This window comes from Microplitis demolitor, chromosome 5 (assembly GCF_026212275.2).
Source record: "Microplitis demolitor isolate Queensland-Clemson2020A chromosome 5, iyMicDemo2.1a, whole genome shotgun sequence".
NCBI classification, from domain to species: domain Eukaryota; kingdom Metazoa; phylum Arthropoda; class Insecta; order Hymenoptera; family Braconidae; genus Microplitis; species Microplitis demolitor.
In genome coordinates this window covers 23,510,720-23,529,551 of record NC_068549.1, presented here as the reverse complement: position 1 = coordinate 23,529,551, position 18,832 = coordinate 23,510,720, and the positions used below count along the sequence as shown (strand labels likewise).

General features: G+C 36.0%; 2 protein-coding genes across 3 annotated transcripts in view; both read left to right on the top strand.

Annotated features, from left to right (window-relative positions):
* The window catches only part of LOC103570745 (CCR4-NOT transcription complex subunit 6-like), a 255,890-nt gene that overhangs the window by 25,909 nt on the left and 211,149 nt on the right, over nucleotides 1–18,832 (top strand). The gene's annotated exons all lie outside the window — the stretch shown is intronic.
* On the top strand, nucleotides 10,554–18,031 carry LOC128667813 (myb-like protein AA). The gene has a single exon (XM_053739485.1). The coding sequence runs from the start codon at nucleotides 11,093–11,095 to the stop codon at nucleotides 13,460–13,462; it is 2,370 nt and encodes a 789-aa protein (XP_053595460.1). The 5' UTR covers nucleotides 10,554–11,092; the 3' UTR covers nucleotides 13,463–18,031.

Genomic DNA, 18,832 nt, shown 5'->3' with positions numbered 1-18,832 from the left:
TGTGAACCAAAAATGTTGAAAAGCGTCTGGAAGTAAGTTTCCTTCTTCTAAGTTGGGTAGCCAGTGGAAAGAGTGCTGGCGTGAACAAGACTCGAGGACCTTTTTGGATCTCTTGGCCACCGAGGATATAAAGTTTAGCTCTGAAACCAGCTCGACGTTGAGAAGACGCGATTCGGATCGTTCATCAACTCAATTCCACTTGTTTGAAAATAAACTTGCGTCGCAGTCCATGAGACGCGGTCATCGGCTTTGACGGAATAAACGTAGTCACCGAGCTTTTTTCTCCCTTTATCGCTATATACGAACGCAAGGACTTTTTTTTTTCTTTTTTTTTTTCACTTTTTCTTCTTCTTATTCCTCAAAGTTTCCGGTCGCAACATTTACGAGGCATTCAAAGCGTGTCGCCGACACACGATGGAATTTCCGATAGACTCTGGTCTTCTCACACCGAAGGCGTCATAGCTCACCGAGACACTTACCATTCAGAAAATCTAGTTATAATCTCTGTTGAACTACAGACGAAGACATTTTCTCCTTTTGGACACACATACACATATATAACTTGAAACCTCTCTTCAGCTCGTTTTGTATAACCTATCTCTCCTGTCACGTTTCTCTTACCCTCGGCCGCAACTTCCGACTTGGAGTGAGACACTGGGGATGCGGGGGTGATCAAGTCTTTGTTCTCTAGCCACCAGAGAGTCCTTTCAGCTCCCTTGATAATGGTGAATATTCCTCTATGTACGCAGACTACTGAGACGAACCTGACAATTGTAATGAGTTGTGTATGTCCGCTAGCAATCTCTCAGTTCTAAACTCACCAGCTACTTTGGAGTTTATCCGGTTGGGTATCATGAGAAAGTTACTAAAGACAGAGACGTATAATTGCTATTGAGGAATTCCTGGTCTTCGCCCTCAGGCAATCGCCATCATATTAAATTGAGATAACTGACGTGTTGAGTGATTTTAGTCTTCTTCTATTAGCTAGACAAATTGCTAATTTTTTTAAAAAATAATCTTAGGGTTTAGTTTATTTTCTTGGTTAAATCTTGTCGGATTCAATTTGTATTTTTATTACCGGTAATTGGTTTTTATTTGTCAAGCCAGTGGTCGATGGCACGTGCAAACTAACTAACGGAGTAATAGACAAGCTTGTGTGGTCTGCGGTTTGCGTTAATTGATTCTAACAAATGTGGTAATTTTTTAACAAACAAACTCTTATATTTTAAAAACCAGGTATTTCGTTGCAAATAACAGTATTTATTTCTCTAATGAGAAAGAAAGCAATGCTCGAGCTAAAGTTTCTTATTAAATTTAATAGACATTACTTGGACAAGAAATATATAATCGCTAGTCAGTTGATTCAAAGACGGAGGCAAGCAAAAAATAAATACCGTGTTCAAACGCGTGAATTCTCCTGTGAGACTACCTGCCTGAATTCCACGCGATTTTTACTCGGAAAAATGCCAGATATCATCGCGCCACTGACCTCTGCCGGACGCTCCAGACAGTCCGGGAAATAAAATTTTCCTTCACAAGTTTCTTCCTGCTATTCCATTTATTTTTTCATTTATCATAAACATCCACTGGTAAAAAAATTTTTCCATTTGCTTCGTCCACATAACCAACTAAACTATTTTTCAATTTAAATTCTATAAATATATTTATATATGTGACTAAAGAATACCTTGCAGAGGGATTCCATTTCAATTCAATTAAGGAAATTAATACCTTACATTGTCAAAGGGAGTATAATTTTACCAATAACATGGCAGCGATCTGACGAATCTGAGTGACACATTGACAGTGGTCTTATCTAAATGGTTTGATATCAATATGTCGTGGTTTGTCAAAGCAACGTATGTCCATTTAGTTGAACAGAGCCAAACTAAATCTACCGTGAATATAGACAGAGCTCGCGTTACGTTTCAGCTATTAGAGAGAGAAGTTGTAATTCCAGAGAGATTGAGAGCCAGACAGAATATGTGACATTTGACCTAAAGGGATATTAGGAATCTCATCAGCATCAGCAACAGTATCAGCAGCAGCAGCAGCAGCATCATCTATGCTCTAGCCGTTCGGTGACATCAGGGTGATCAATCCTCGTATAAATCCAACTAAGATCTGCTTGCAAGCCCTCTAATATCTCTCGATCTATCTTCACCATCTATCGATCTTACTTACTATGTAATGCATCTGTTCCACGATTCTGGGTCACAATTTTCCATAAAGAGCTTTTACTTATTTACAAACTTTTAGATCAAGCTTAACGTCGATGTCGAAACTGCTAGACTTGATATTGAAGATCGAATAAGCTGTATAATAAAAAGTTTTAAATGCAGAACAATAGAGACAATTATAGATTAAACTATTGCAATTGAATATTTTTTAAATTATAATTAAATAATAAAGTCTTGTTTGAATTATAAATTGTCTAGACTGGATGAAGATTCAATACGCGGCAGGTGTTTGTTCACTCGAATTTAAACCAGCTTCGGTCGTTTTTCGTGTTACGGTTTAGCTCCCACCAAATAGTATTGTTAGTTCGAAAGACATAATAGAGTGTATATAAGATAAAAAGAGTTCCAGCTTTCGTTCCTCGCATTGTCGTCGTTGCTCGTCGTTGCTCGTCGTCTAGGGGCTTATATAAAAAAACCTGTTGCATCGTCACCACTTCTCTTATCTTGCTTGCTGTCTTTTATACTCCAGACTCAACTCTCTACACTCCTCTAGTCTAGTCTAGTCTAGTCTAGTTTTTTTATTCTGAAGCGTAGCCTTTAAGATTTTAGCGTCTTCTTAAATCCCAAAGTACAACTTTCATATTCGTTCATTCTTTTTATATCCAACCTATCGAGTTAAACTAAAAGCCCCTTGATTCATTTCAATTCCTTATAACATCTGTGCACTCTCTTACAGAAAATTTTTATCAGCAAACCTGCATTCCTTTAAAAAAAAAAAAAAAAGTGACATCGTGTTTTTTTTTTTTAATTATTTTTATGAGGTTCTATTACTGGCATTAAGACGATACGAGTACAGTTTAAGTTTTTTCCGTAAAAGTTATAGTTTAAAAGCTATCTTCATTAGGTATTCTTGAATCGAGCGTTTAAAGCTCAGCATTGAAGCTCGAACAAAAGTTTGCCAGGTAAGGGGACCAAAAGAGGATTTAATGAAATTAACTCTGCTTTGCATACGCTTAATGGTCCGTATCATGCACCGAGCGATAGCTAGCTAGGTTACTTTCAACTACTAAGCAAAATGTATTTTCTACCTGACTAACTTTTTATTTTTCTTCACACACTTAACAGCAATAGGGGGTATTAAAACTCTTTATATCATCTCACCCTTAGCCTTCTCTCAACTCAAAAACTTTACTACTTTTCTCTGGTGTGGTTTATATAGTTTATATAGACTCCCAAGCTCCCGTCAGAAATAGTGATTGATGAAGAGAAACAGCGTGCGGTGGATATCCTGGCGATAAAATATATAAGTAATCCTGATGGATGTGTGCAGAGTTGATTGCGGCTATTTATCAATTATTTTTTCCCTCTCTCTATTTTTATTTTTTATCCGTCAAACTCAAAACCATCCTGACTAGAAATGTTTGCAGATAACCCAACATATATATACATATATACAGCGCCCGCAAATATGCTTAATAACGAGGCTAACATTTGTATGTCGGCAAATGCGCGTCATCTTTAAATTGATTAATTGTAGGTAGTTTTAAATAATTATTTAGACGGTTAATGAACTACTTATATTCCGTGCGATCTTATTCGAGTTTATAAATAAATATATCGCATATATATATTTATATAAGTAGGTGAGTATATATCTATGTATATATGTAAAGCTCTTGTAGTTTGCCGTGAGGTAATACCCCGGCTTTAATGGACAGGGAGAGTAAAGCCGACTGATTAAAACCGGGCAACCCGTCCAGCCATCTCCGGTTGTTGATGTTAATATACTTTTATATAGATTAATATATACGAAGAATATGAATGAGTAGTGAATGGATATTAAAATGAATGAGAACAAAAAATATGCGAATAACACAAAGCAAAAAATAATTATTTTAGCATTGTGTCCGTTGTCTGCAGTATTTTATTTTTTTTACCTCTTACTTAATAACTTTTCTTCATTATGTTATTAAAAAATATTTTCATGTACAATGTTATTATTTAAATCAACAAAGATTTCAACTCTCACTCCGTTGGTTTAATGAATTTATAAAAATATTTTAAAAATTTTTATTGGCTCTTAAAAAATAGCAGGCCATTAAATTAACGAAACCATTGAATGCGAGGGATGAAAATAAAAATAAAAACGTTTTCTTATTACTTATGGCCGGGAATAAACGAAAAAATTTTCAGTGTATAGAGAACAGTAAAAATAAAAAAAAAAAAAAAAAATAAAAAAAACAAGTGAAAATGGGTGATTTAATTCTCAATTCTCAGCACAATCGCGTTGCACATTGCATAGTTAAATAATTTTAATCTTTTAAATCCTCGGTACCAAGTTTTATTTTATTTCCGAGTGCACTCTCAGGCCTGCGCGTGTTTCTGCGACTTATGGCACAATACCGAAGCTTTACTGCGAGCGATATTAAAACCCACACTAACCAATTTCCATTAACACTTGCTAAATTAACAGATAAAGTATTTTCTCGCGTTGTGTATCCCTGTGTGATACACTAGTACAGGATCCAAGCAGAGACACGTGAATAATGTGACTAAGAATACTACAAGCTACACATGCACACACGCACACACACGATACCCGATAGAAATGGTCCATTAACTGCTATAGCTCTTAGCTATCGCAATGGATGTATTTTGAAATTTAATATTTCACGATGGTCGCTTATAATCTAACACTCTTACGACTGCGATACTCGCTTTTTATTTTTATTATCATTATTTAACTTCTTATCCACTTCTCACTTAATTTTTAAATTAAATTGCTTAATCTACTTTTGTTTATTTTGTTGTGGTTGAGGTTAAATAAAATTATTTATTTTTGAAATGTCGAAAATAAAAAACCAGGAGACATTAGAAGTAGAAATAAAATAGATGATATGAATGGAAAATAGAAAAGAAAAAAAAAGTATAACGAAGGAATAGCGTGGCCAGAAGATGTTTGAAAAGTTTAATGGTATATATATGTTGGTTTTTCCCTCGGGAAATACGTTGGCATGATGCTCTGGTGTAACGTCAAGTTGAGGTAGACTAAGTATACATATAAAGGGGATGTGAATGTCCACAATTGAGCTTGTTCTATTATCACTGGTACTGTATACTGGTAAAGCTAGAAGTATAAGTAAAAGTAGAGTAGGTAATAGTGATGGTGATGGTAATGGTGATGGTGATGGTAAGAGTGTTGGTGTCAGTAATGCTCGGCATCGTCCTGCTGTTCACGTGAATTAATCGACGTCTTTATAATTAAAATTTCTTGAATGCAGAGCAGCGTCCCGAGGGCTTGCCCAAGTGCTTCTTTGCCGTGTCGTTAATTTATCCTTGCAGACATAAAAAAATAAGGTTTTTTAAAATTATTAGACTTGTGTTTTGCTTGGCCAGACTACTCTATTATACTACTCGGAACCTTTAATAATTGCTTTCCAGACATGACAAATTCCGTTTAAATGTCTGTGTCGGAAGACCTCAGCTGATACACCTTTTAATTTATCCTCTTAATACATTTTAATACGACTTAATGACTATAGTTTACTTTATATTTTTTGGGTTTTTAATTTAATTTTTTCTTTTTTAGTATATTAATCCTATTAATATAAATGACTGGCACTAAAAATGCAAGTTGACTGCATGGAAGCTTGGAATTGTATTTCAGTCTGTGTATAAAGGCAGAACTATATATCCAGAGGTGGAATTTAATATGCAGTTGTGTCTACAAGCTGGGTCAGGGGGCATTTAGTTGGCCATTCTGACCCACTTCTCTTGCTGGCTGCGGTGTGTCCGCCAGATGAGTTGCGATGCTAGAAACGAATGAGTTGAATTCACCTCGTATTTCTCATCGTATACTTGGATCCTCGTATTTCTGTATGTGTGTGGGTGTGTGTCGAGTGGCCATTCAGCGACCTCGACAATCAAGCTTTTGCTTTTAGCGTCAATAGTTTGTACCTAAAGGAATGAAAAAATTTACCTGAAAGAAATTCTTCGCAAAAAAATCATGGAATTTTAATGACATTGTTTTTTCTCTTTGTTCAGACTGTAATATTTTTATAAAATTATAATATTACTTTGTCTGAGCATCAAAGTGCACGTTTTTGTCGAATAATTACTATTGAAACTTGTAGATAATACTTGAGGTTTATTGAAACGGTAATTTAAATTTGTGGACGATCGTTAGAACATGACTAATCGGTTGTCAAACTCGAAAGTTTGGGTTAAACTTTAATAACTGATAATTTGGTTTAAAATCATCGCATAAAGCTCGTTAGTCTTCTAATTAGACGAGAAAAAGTAAATTTAGAAGCTTATGATAAGAAAATTTATGGAACAAAATTTTTCTGACACTGCAGAGTTTCTAAAAAATGACAAAAAGAAAAAAAAGATAATTATAAATTTGAAGTAAATATTTTTTTTTTCTTGTACGATAATTTATTTCTGTTACAGTATTAAATAGATGAAATAAAAATTGAATTCTAAAAAATCAAACCTGGCATGAGTTTAATCCATCAAATGAAGCAAAATTTAAATTTAAATCTAACAGTCTCGAATTTTTTTTATCTCGGAAATTTTCGGGCACTCCATTAAGCTCAACATTTCTCTGTATATTAATTGAGTTTGAAATATATAAATTATATTGGACTTTTATTGACTTGTCAGTTGAAATGTGTCGGATATATTCCGACATGAAAAAAAAAAAAAAAAAAACAAGCAAAGTAGGTGTGAGGTAGAGTTGCCGAGGAATAGTTTTGATACACGGTGGCGATGATTGGTCAGAATTGATTAATTTGTATGATTGCACTTTCCTGGGTTACGTTGGACGTGTACTGAGTAGAGTAGCTCGTGGAAATGTCATCTACCATCCGTAGAATAGCAACTCTCTCTTTCACTCAATTTCTTTTTTTTTGTTCATTTTATTTATTTCTATCCCATTTTATTTTTTATCTCCATCTCGTTCGCTCCTTCGTAAACTCATTCCATCGAGCAGCTCACGTCTATGCTACACAAGTCCGTGTTCATGTGGCGGCTCGATGCAATCCCGTGTCAGCCATTTCGAGCCCCCGCGGCGTGGCAGTGGTATGCTACAAAACCTTCTCCTATATGGACCCAAACCATACCAACTCTCTTTGTTTATTTATTTTTCTCAGTCTCTTCCTGTACAACAACTACTGCTGCTGCTACATATCCAACTCACATCGCAATTTTGTTCAAGCCACTCGGATATTGCGCCCCGCGCGACTTCCGTAAACTTTATGGTCCAACAATACCATTTCACTCTTACTTCGGTCGTTCAGTCTCACCCCAAGTGATATTTTACCTTTTCTGGCCATATGTTTTTCTAACTTCTTTACTCTTATCCTCCAGCCCACTATCCACCTCCTTTTCCCTATTATTGCTATTTTTTTATTTATTTATTTTCTCGACGTTATTTAAGTCGGCTATCATCGCTTGACTTGTTCACACGGGCAAGTTATTTTACAGCTGCTTTATAGACTTTAAACAATTTTCACGATCTCATTTTTCTGGCGGCTTAACTCCTGAGAAAATTCATTTGATTTTTATTTATATTTTTTTTAATTTAATTCGGACTTCAGAAAGCTTTTTTAATTTGTTTTTTAATCTGCCAGCGCCTGGATAAGATTTAAAAATTTTAAATGATAAAAAGAAATAAACAAAACTGTATAATTACTGAAACTTGGAATTCCACAATTTAATTATTCAAATTTATTATTTTTTTGGCTTAATGCAAATATCGAAGTGAATAATATTTCATTCGTGTATTTTTTTCTTAAGCAAATATTTGCACGAGAGTATAGTGAAGAGATCGACTAGATCTCCCGGGAGATGTGCAAAAAGTTTTTTCTATAGTTATATATATATATATTTTTTTATCTAACTATATCTTTTTTACATATATATATATATATATATAAACGCAAACCCTGAGGCCAAACAACGATATATTGGCTGAGCTCAATTCAATTTTTACAGAAATCAAATTGAAATCAGAATTCCAATACGTGGAAATTTATTTATTTGTACTGGTAGTTGGATACGTGAAAAATATATATATTTTTTTATTCATTTGCTAAAAATAAAAATAAAATATAATATATAATTTAATGGTAAACTCGTTAACTAAAACAAATTTATCATTTTTTATTTTTGTTTGTCGTAAAATTTAATTGTTTATTGCAAATCCGACGTAAAATAAATAGGAAATCCGTAGAATTGATTTTCTAAAGCCACGGGGTGGTTACGTTCCAAGTAATGTTTCATCTGAAACCAATATTGGAATTGTCTGCCTCGAAATTGTAGAGTCCTCGTTGTAACTTTGGGATCTCTCGGCTCCTATCCACTAACTTGGGCTATTTATCCATTGTCAAGTGTAATTTACGATCTTTGGTCCGACTAAAGTCTTGAAATCTACCTTATTCTTACTCCCTTAATATATAGTTGATAGTTTTCCGCTTTCTAATCGTTAAATACTCCTACCATTACAATTCTTAATGGCTCTCCCTCATTTCTGTTTAATTACCTCTTTTATTTATTTAATTATATGCTCTCTTCTCTCTTTTCCCGTCTTCTTCTTTCCCATCCAGCCCCGGCAAAACTTTTGGTACGTGAAATTGGATTTAAAATTGATTATATTCTCAGTACTTTCGTTACTACCATTGAAAAATATTTGGCACACACGTGCTGTGGTATTTGGCAAAGATTCCTCGGATAACCAAATTAATTTCGTGTGTACAACGTTACGATTGAAAACAGATTTGATCTCATATCTCGTGATAAAAAGAAATAATATTCCTATTGATAATCAGCCATCGTCCAAAAGTACATATAATATATATTTTGCTACAAAGATTAAAATATGTATATTTATTGGTAGGGCGTAAACTAATTGTTGTTGCGATTTAGCCACAGCTACACAGACTATTGGGCAATGATACTGCTGCAGGCGCAATGAATTCCGCATTATCAGCGATTTCGATTTATGTCCTAGTATCCGACTATCGTAAGGGACCGTTGTACGCGGAACGTACAACCTAATTCGGATTACACTAAGAGATTATCGTCCACCGCAGATAATGCATTCGATATACTGCTGCAGCACACGAGAAATCATTGCCCAGGGAATTATATGTCTCTAGATCAACTCTTCCTGCTAATAAATAATCATTTGCTGTAATCATTAAATCCTTTCAATTAAATCAGCATTCATCAACTGACTTTCCGCACTCACTTATTAATTCATTACCTTTTTTATGAATCAATACCCTGTACTCCAAAAATTCAGCTAATTTAGTGAGCAAGCATGCAGGTTTGGTTATAGAAAACTAATAATAATAATAATAATAATGATAATGGTAATAAAAAGATCTCGGGAGTATCCGCTCTAGAGTCTTGGGAGACACTACGGGAAGCCGCCGGCGATCGACGACTCGTGACCCACTTCCTCGACTGCGACCCAGATGCGGGGGTGCCACCACCACTCAGACAACCATCATCCACTACGATATCTCTCCAAGATCTCTAGCCTCCTTTTTTTCCACGCTTTCTCTTATTTATTCCGTCTCTCTCCATTCTCATTTAATTTCCCTCTCTCTTGCTCCCGTTCTAGCTGACGTCTTAATTAAGTTTTCGTTGTTTTTTTTTCTTCAGCGTTGACTAAAAAAAAAAAAAGAATAATAATAATTTTATAATCCGAGAAAAGTTTATTAAAATATTAAATAACTGGCGAGTTTAGTATCACGTTGGTAAATTGTGGCGTTTACCGGAAGGAAGAACGCGTTGATCGTACCAACCGGACGTGGCAAAGTTTCGCGGTTCCGTGTTGTAGAGTCTGGTGTTGATGCTTCTAGTAGTAGCAGTCGAGTCGAGTGCCGTATGTATATTATGTGACGAGGAGAAAAGGACGATGTGGTATCAGCCAAAGTAGCTAAGTCTAACAGTTCAGACTAGACCAGACTAGACTAGAGCAGAACAGACAACAGAGTACAGAATAGATTATAAGTGTATAGTAGTGGGAGTAGTCGTGCTACGTTTGTTGGGTAGTAGGTATGGTAGAAATATTGTAGAATAGAAGAAGAAGAAGAAGAAGAAGAAGGGATGTCGGCGCGATGTCAGTACAGAATAGAAGGGTTCCCCTGTTTAGGGGTCTGGGTGTTGCGTGTGTAGAATCGAGAGAGACCCAACGGCGCACGAGCGACTGAAAGAGATGGATAATATCGATATATATATTGTTAGGAGCAGTGGGGGCCGACAACACTGTGTGTTGTACCAGCAGTGAGTAGTGAGTGGTGATGGTAATGGTGGGGATCAGTTCCAACCAAGTTTAGGTCCAGGAGACGGTGGCGGCTTGGATGCGCGCGAGCAAACCTACTAACTTCAGTGTCGCTCGGACCGCGGCCACGTATTGTGGGCTGTGTTAATAGTCCACTTTATACATACCTATATAACTCGCTCTGTCGTCCAGTGTGTTACGTGTGTTTATATTACTGCTCCGTTTTATTTTTTGTTATACTTTTTTTTTTTTTTTTTTTTTTTTTTTTCTATTATTGTAATCAGTCGCTTTACTTGGTTGACCCGGTTCCGACGCATTCACTGGGTTTGTTTGTTTTTACTGCTCGTTTCGAGTCAATTGTACCTCTGATAAGATATCATGACACGACATGGGATGAATATTATCTAAACGAGCTCTGAAAAAATTTTGTGACCCTTTTTTTTATTCTTTTATTCGAGTTGTAGTTTTTTAGTTGTGATAACAGATTTGTGCTCAAGTTTGTGATATGACGATTATTAACGACTTAGATTATCAAAAACAAGTAAAAAAATTAAAGCTATTTAATTTTTGAGGTGGAATTAGAGAGTGTGTGTGTTGGTGATCGTTTTCAAATTGTAAAATGAGCCGCGCCTCTCAGGCCGGCTTGGAGGTGGAGAGATACATTGGAAGTTGTTTAATATCCTCGACACTAAGACCCACTTTGCAAAAAACTATTGTCAACAATAATAACAACAACAACAATAATAATAACAACAATATTATTTGTAATAACAATAACAATAGTTGTAATAATAAAAAAGAAAGTCTGGTCGTGAGCTTACGTAATTCACACTATCAGCAAAACAACTATTCACCTGGTAATAATGAGCAGTGTCAGTATGGTACTTGGACAGGTGCCCCTTTAATCTCCATGACGTCTAGTCCCAGGAGAAGTAATCAGCGATCGTCTCCGTCACCTTGTCAACAACTGTCTCAGCAGCAGCAGCAGCAGCAGCAGCAGCAGCAACAACATTCACCGATTGAGTCACAGCCGCAACAGCAACATCAAAGCCACCAGCAAGTTCCCGCACACCTGCAGAACCGAAGTCCCCTGTCGCGCCTTGCCATTCATACGCAAGGTGCACCCCTCATTCTCGCCGGACGCTTTCACAATCGTGGAAAGGCGCAGAATTCCAACAATGTGATTGCCACTCCTAATGTCAACAATTTCTGCAACGTTAATAACAATAATAACAATAATAATAGTAATACAATGTCAATTGGAAGGTGTCCGCCTGTTCGTAGTCAGAAAAATATCGTTGAAATTCCGAGAAAGTCACAATCTCAGTATCAGCACATGCCGCACCAACAGCAGCAGCAGCAACAACAACAGCAACAACAACAACAACAACAACTACAACAACAACAACAAATCCAACACCAAACACAACAGCAAACGATAAATCATAAGAATGATTGTCACGGAAAGTTGGACAATAGCTCGGGGGCAAGTATCGCCAATATCGATTCGCTGAGCATCGCCAGTGATGAAAGTTCAAATAACTGTGAGAATAGTTTACCCAGGATCATAAAGCCCCGCAAGCGTAGGAAGAAGGACCGTAAGCCCGCCAATGTCGTTACTACGGAGAACTCTAAGCCGGAGGATATCCCGGTCTCGATGAATCCTGGACTAATGGCCACGGGGATGACCGGAGATCAATCTAATTTGGTTACACTGAAACCTTATGTGCCGGTTTGCTACGATGGGATGAGATATGAAGTCCCACCGCAGCAGGGTACGGTGCAACATCGGGCTCACAGGAGGCCACCAATGAGCAGGGAAAGTTACTCAGGTAGAACCCAGACACCTATACAGCAGGAGATTGTCGACACGAGGCAGAGCAGTAGGTATGCGCATCGACACGCGCAGGTGAAAGTGCTCGACGACAACCGGAATGTTGTGGTGCCTGTGCTCGTTCGCACGACAGCTCTTGCCAAGGGATATCGTAATCACCATCACCATCCGCCCGCCAACAACAATAACAATAATAATAGTAATAATAACAATAACAATAATAATAATAATAATAATAATAATAATAATAATAACAACAACAATAACAATAATAATAATATTAATAATAATAATTGTAACAATGCCCTCAATAATCGGCTAGTACATGGTAATACTGGCAATGGGCCTCGTTATATTCATGGGTATGACAGCTGTGAGAAATCAAGACTTGTTGATGACCCAGGCTCCTGTCAGTGTCGCTACTGTAATCCCTCTGGTCTCATATGGGACGTTGATCAGAACGGGTATTCGCCCTTCTTGACACCCCCGACCAGCACAGCTACCAGCACTGGGAACAACAATGAATTTGTCCAATTTCCCCAGATACCACTATTCTTGTCACGATCAAATATTGGTGGGGGTGGAGGAAACTGTCATCAGGAACCGTCCGAATTCTTCGACGTGGAAGACTCCCTGAGGAGCCACCATCATCATCACCACCATCACCATCACCATCCAATTCCAGTTGGCCCGACTCGTCACGAACGACTTGAACCTACTGGTGGTGCACTACTCAGACGAAGCTGGAGCGACCCATCAAGCTACTTCAGTGAGCAAATCTGTACACCCAGTCGTGATGTCGGAGTAATTGGTGATCGAGGGCAGACTGCTGAGGCAGTTGGAAGAGGTAGGAGTTCTTGGCCCGGAAGTCCGTCCTACGTGTCATTGGGAACAAATGCCTCGGGACTTGGTGGTAGTCTCAGTGGTAATCCAGTTACTGGACAGAGCCTTGAGGTGTCTACTGAAATAGTGACATCTCACAACGGGCATCGTGATCTTGAAATTAAATTCTTTTCATCGTCGCCCAGTTCTATCCAGCCGGAAGAAGAAAAATCACCCTTTCCAGAGGACAACGAGGATTTGAGTGATATTTGGAGTTATCACGAGTTTAAGCTGCAGCAAGATTTTCGTACTTTACTACAAGCAGAAGAGTGAATAACGCCCTAATTTTAAAATAAGTCAAAGACATTGATTTTAAACGATAATATATAATAATAAGAAAAAAAAAACTTCAACACGAATTGTGTATGTGTGTGAGATTGTGTATGAGAGATTTAACGAGCGAATGAGAGTATAGAGTGTGTGATGAAAGCGAGATCGTTATTGGAATGAAATTGGAAAGCCGTCGGAGCGTGGAACAAGTAGAAAAGCCGAGGTTGACTGGCAACGAGAGCGAACAAAAACAGGTGGACTCTCTTACACACATATCCAAACATACATTACATACATGCATACATGCATACAATCAACCTACCCACTCTGATGTCTATGCATATATGTTGCGTGCGTGCGTGCGTGCATGCGTGCAAAAGCCGACTGCTGGCAGCATATTACTCATGACAGCAGCGGTAACACCAGCAAACCTAAACCGTTAAACCTCTGCTCGTACTATATAACGAACATACAAATATATAAATGTACGTACGGACGAACGAACGAACAAACGAATGAACAAACTAGTGTAGAGCGTAGTCGCAGTCTACCAACAGACAAGCACAGTACAGTAGTAAGCAACAACAACAACAACAACAACAACAACTTGAGTTTGTAACGCGGTAGTTCATCTAGGTCTACACGACGGGACTTGTCTCTCTAGCTCGTAGCTCGTCTGTCTGTCTGTCTGCCTGTCCGACTGTCTATCCACCGTCAGACATTCTATGTACATGATATAGTCTACGCACGGGTGACAACCACCGATGAATAAACCACGAAACAAGACGATCATTTCTAACGGTTTACGTGGTAGTAAATGTTAAACCAATGTTAAATTGATGACGAGCGAAATCACGACTGTAATTGATCCCTTCCTTGTGACCACCGATTCTTCATACTATTTTTTCCATACATTTTAATTTACCATCATGTCCGTGAATTAATGAAATGTTGGCGTGATCGATAAGATAATATTATGTCCTACGTCACGTCGGTTGCGTGTGCAAATTGATCAAGGTGAGGAAGCGTCAGTTGCCGCCGCCTTGCCTCTCGTTTCTTCGTCATCGTTATTGTCAACGCAACTCAGTCAGCTCCTTCACCATTCCCCATCTATCATCAGCCTGGTACATACTAAGATGCCGAGTATCGGTAGCACTAAAGCGGCATTTACTTGTCTCCTCTTGCAACACATACATGCACACATAAACACACATACTTGGGATGTTGAAGCTAAAACCGGCGTTTAATTAACGCATCGGACATGTTGTTCGCGTGATCGTCGTTAGTGTAACGTAGCAATTAATCGGCTACCAAGTCGTAGCTCTGGGCCTATGGCGAGTCTTAAGCCTTATAGGAAACGCAAATGGGTATACCTACCTGGGTACAAGAAAAGACAAGTATTACCACGTCCTATGTGATGATATGAGTTTAACATCAGAATAATGACGCGCTGTCTGTATTGATAATCTACAGTTTAAAAGATGTAACATCGTGGAGCTTTGGTTATTCCATTCCTTTAGAATATTTCTCGGTAGCTAATTCATTTCCGCTTGGGGCTTATACATCGCGCTACACCGCGTTACACTTTCTTTTCATGGACAAAATTGATTATTCATTAGCAGAGCCAAAGATAAGAAAAAAATGGTTAAAAATAAATAAATAATAATTATTAACGATTTACATTGACGCAGATGTCAACCAAAGGGGCCGATGACCTTTATCGTATTATGTTAAATAATGGCACCGGCATAACGTGGGTCGCTAAACTGTTATAATTCGCCCACGAATATATATTTTTTTTTAAATTTCCATTCATACGAACGCATATGCTAGTAAAACCTTTTATTTAATATTAATCTGTTTGTTTACTTTATTGAATTTAGTAACAAAATAAAATTTGTTTCCTTGGGATCTTCGATCTTTCCTTTCTCAAGGACAATAATCCAATTGCCGTTGGTATAACGAACTTAATTTATAGTCGTATCGAGAAATAGTTTCCACGCGAATGGATTTGTCGTAAACGAACGTAACCAAGTACATCGAGACAGAGATCTTGTCTGTCAATTCGTTCAGTTGCAACGCTTGCGTGTCTCCAGGGTATCCATTATCCTTTCTGTATTCTTGCTGTACTATATATACATACATACATATATACAACTGTCGATCGATTCGATCAGTAGATCCGTCGATTGGCAGTAGTAATCGAACGCAATCTTCGATAAAGTTGCTCACGGTCGCACCTACTCCCAGCTTAATCTAATTACAGTCGAGTATTCGCGGCTTATACTTTTCAAAAACGTTGTGAAATAAAACACCCTCATCATAAAATATTTTTCGACATTATTTCCATTATCCAGCTCGCGATACACACCAGTAAAGTCTGATGAAATCGATTCCCACCGAGTTCTCGCTCCTTTTCTAACTCTTCGCTCTGTATTATATAACATATATAAACATGAAAACATATTATTATTATAATTATTATTATTATTATTATTATTATTATAAAATATTTACCGTGTAGGTATATAAAGTAGTTTAAATAAACGATGTTATTTGCTAGATTATTGATGAGTACGAGTGTGATTATTATTATTATTATTATTATTATTATTATTATTATTATTATTATTATTGAGAGTGCGTGTGGATGATATTTGTACTTTATAAACAGACTGTGTTATATATATGAAATCTTGACCAAGCTCGACTCATTAATTCGCTGTGCGATCGTCGTCGCTTTGTCGTATAAATATAAATATTATACATATATATGTATGTTGTTATAAATGGGCAAATGAAGATGTTAATTGTATCACTGAGAAAAAAAAGAATTAAAAACATAAATTATTTAAAGTATCAACTTGCATGTGATTTGAAATTAAATTTTTTTTTTTTACTATCGCTTGTTTTACTTTTTTCATTTTTTTCTCAGTGTTTAGATTAATTTTCACGTAATTAATACTGATAACTAAAGAATAAATAAATAAAATATAACATTGTGTAATTTAAATTAGGAATGTATGTAAATATTGTAATAGCAATTAGCTTCGGCGTATTAATATTTCCACTGAATATTAAAATAAATTATTTAGCTCGTTATTTTTTATTTATAAACAGATTTCATTGTCGCTTTTTATTAATTGGAGTAACGTTTTTGTTCAACTCAGTCACTGCTGAGATGAATAAAAAATAAAAAAATAAAAAAAAAAAAAAAGAAAAACAAAAGTATAATTATAATAAATATGAAAACAAGCGATCACGCAGGAAATCAGTGAAAGGCAAAATTAATCCTGAAATCGTTAATTTAAAAAATTATAAAAATATTTTTTTTCTCTCTTAATTCCGATAGGAGTGAACGGAAGGGGAACTTTATTTTCGTTTATTCGTTTTACTTTTTCGCTCACGGCAGAGCTACAACAACTCTCGATGATTAATCACCTCGGCCCCCGTTGACGGCGGCCTTAGGCTAGATTATATACTCTCCTTTTTATCACTCGTACCAAATAATAAAACCCTCGGATGAATTTTTTTTACTGAAAATTTCCATACCTTTTTTTTCTCACGCGTCTCCAAGTCTCTCTTTTATAACCATCACTTTCGTAATGACTTCATGAGGCTTTTTATTGTAAAAAAAAAAAAAAACATTAAGCAACAGTATAAACTAGACTTAATATCTGATATCAACGCCACTACATGAGGTTCTTTATAAAAAAAAGTTTAAAAAATCTAACACTTTCAATAAGTGATTTTAAATTACGGAAATTATTAAAAAAAAAAAAAAAAAAACTTCAGTCATGAGAAATAACTAATGATGAAATTCTGATGAAAGAAAAATGATTTTTTTATAAATAAACTCGTAAATTAAAATGACATTGACGGAATCCAAGGCGTTGTCGTTGGATCTTCAATGCTACTGTCATCATCGTCGTTATTATTATTATCATTACCATAATAATTATTGTTTTATTTGTAACAATTGACCTCGATTATCGTTAATGTCATGTTAAAAATATAAAATAGTGGCTTGTGTCGATAAAACTCATTATCCCTTTGGAAAAAAAAAAAAAAAATGTTATTTCATTGTCGTATATTTATTATGTCTGCGACGAGGCACTTTGCAAGTATAATTATGATTAAATTAGTGATAAACAAGGGCACTCGGATTGAGAGAGACAGAAAATATTAATAGGTATTATAATATATTGTGGGAAATATTTATAAAATATAATTTTTTTGTTAATTGTAAGCGTGTGTGTTGCCTTGACACTGATTTTATAAATAAAATAAATAACCGATTCAAATAACGGTTGATAAAAATAATATTTAAGATATTGTGGAGGACCATGAGCGAATTCAGCGATCACGGACTTCGATCGTGGCCCAATTTGTGTAATTTAAAGTAAAAATATTAATAAAAATTCATTTTTAAAATCTAAATTACGGTTTTTTTGGTACTCTTATTATTGTAATTATAACTATAGTTGTTATTATTATTATTAATATGTGTGTATGTTAGAGAGCGAGCAAGACTTGTCTTGGTGGAATTAAATCCTGATTTTCATCGATGACGTTCGTGTTTTTTTACTTATTTCATGTTAGACTTTTCTCTCGCCAGTATAAAAAAAAAACAAAGTACACTGAAATAAAATGCATACTGTTTGTATAAAATCTAACTTGTTATTATTATTTATATTTTTATGAGTTGAACATCCTTGAGCCCTGAATACTCAGTTGTCTTACATTCTCAACGTTTATTATTTTTATTTTACTTTAATGTCAAAAGATAAAGTTTAGCCCAAAGCTACTCGAAAGGTATTTTGGCACGAAAATCCATGCTCAGAGTTGTTTTATTTTTCTTTTGCTCCAGTTACGTCAAACTTCGTTTAACGTTTTCTCAAGATTCTGCTCTCCCTCTTGGACGAAAAGATCTAGTGCATCCTTCCTGGTACTGTCTTAAAAGTTAATTCACGATGCAACACTGACGTTCTATCGTCATTTCTGTACTCTGATTTTTTTTAAATTTTATAAAGTAATAGTACTTTTGATAGACGTAAAGCCAAGAAAAATATTAAGTAATTAAAACACAGGGTAAAATGAAGCTATAAATAAAAAGGGAATGCAGGGAAGTTAATAATAGAGTAAAAGTTTGAAGGATGTGTTGATATTAGGTTATATATAACGTCATCATAACGCATTAATTATTACAAGAATTCGGTGTGACGAGTGAGCGTTAGTCCGTGTAGTGTTGGTACGTGAATCCATGGATTCCGTTCGTATATACACAAAGCTATTAGGTACGTACACTGAGATACGAGGTGACGATACGATGGTTATTCACAGTACACCCGAGCGCAGCATGTTTACTCTTGC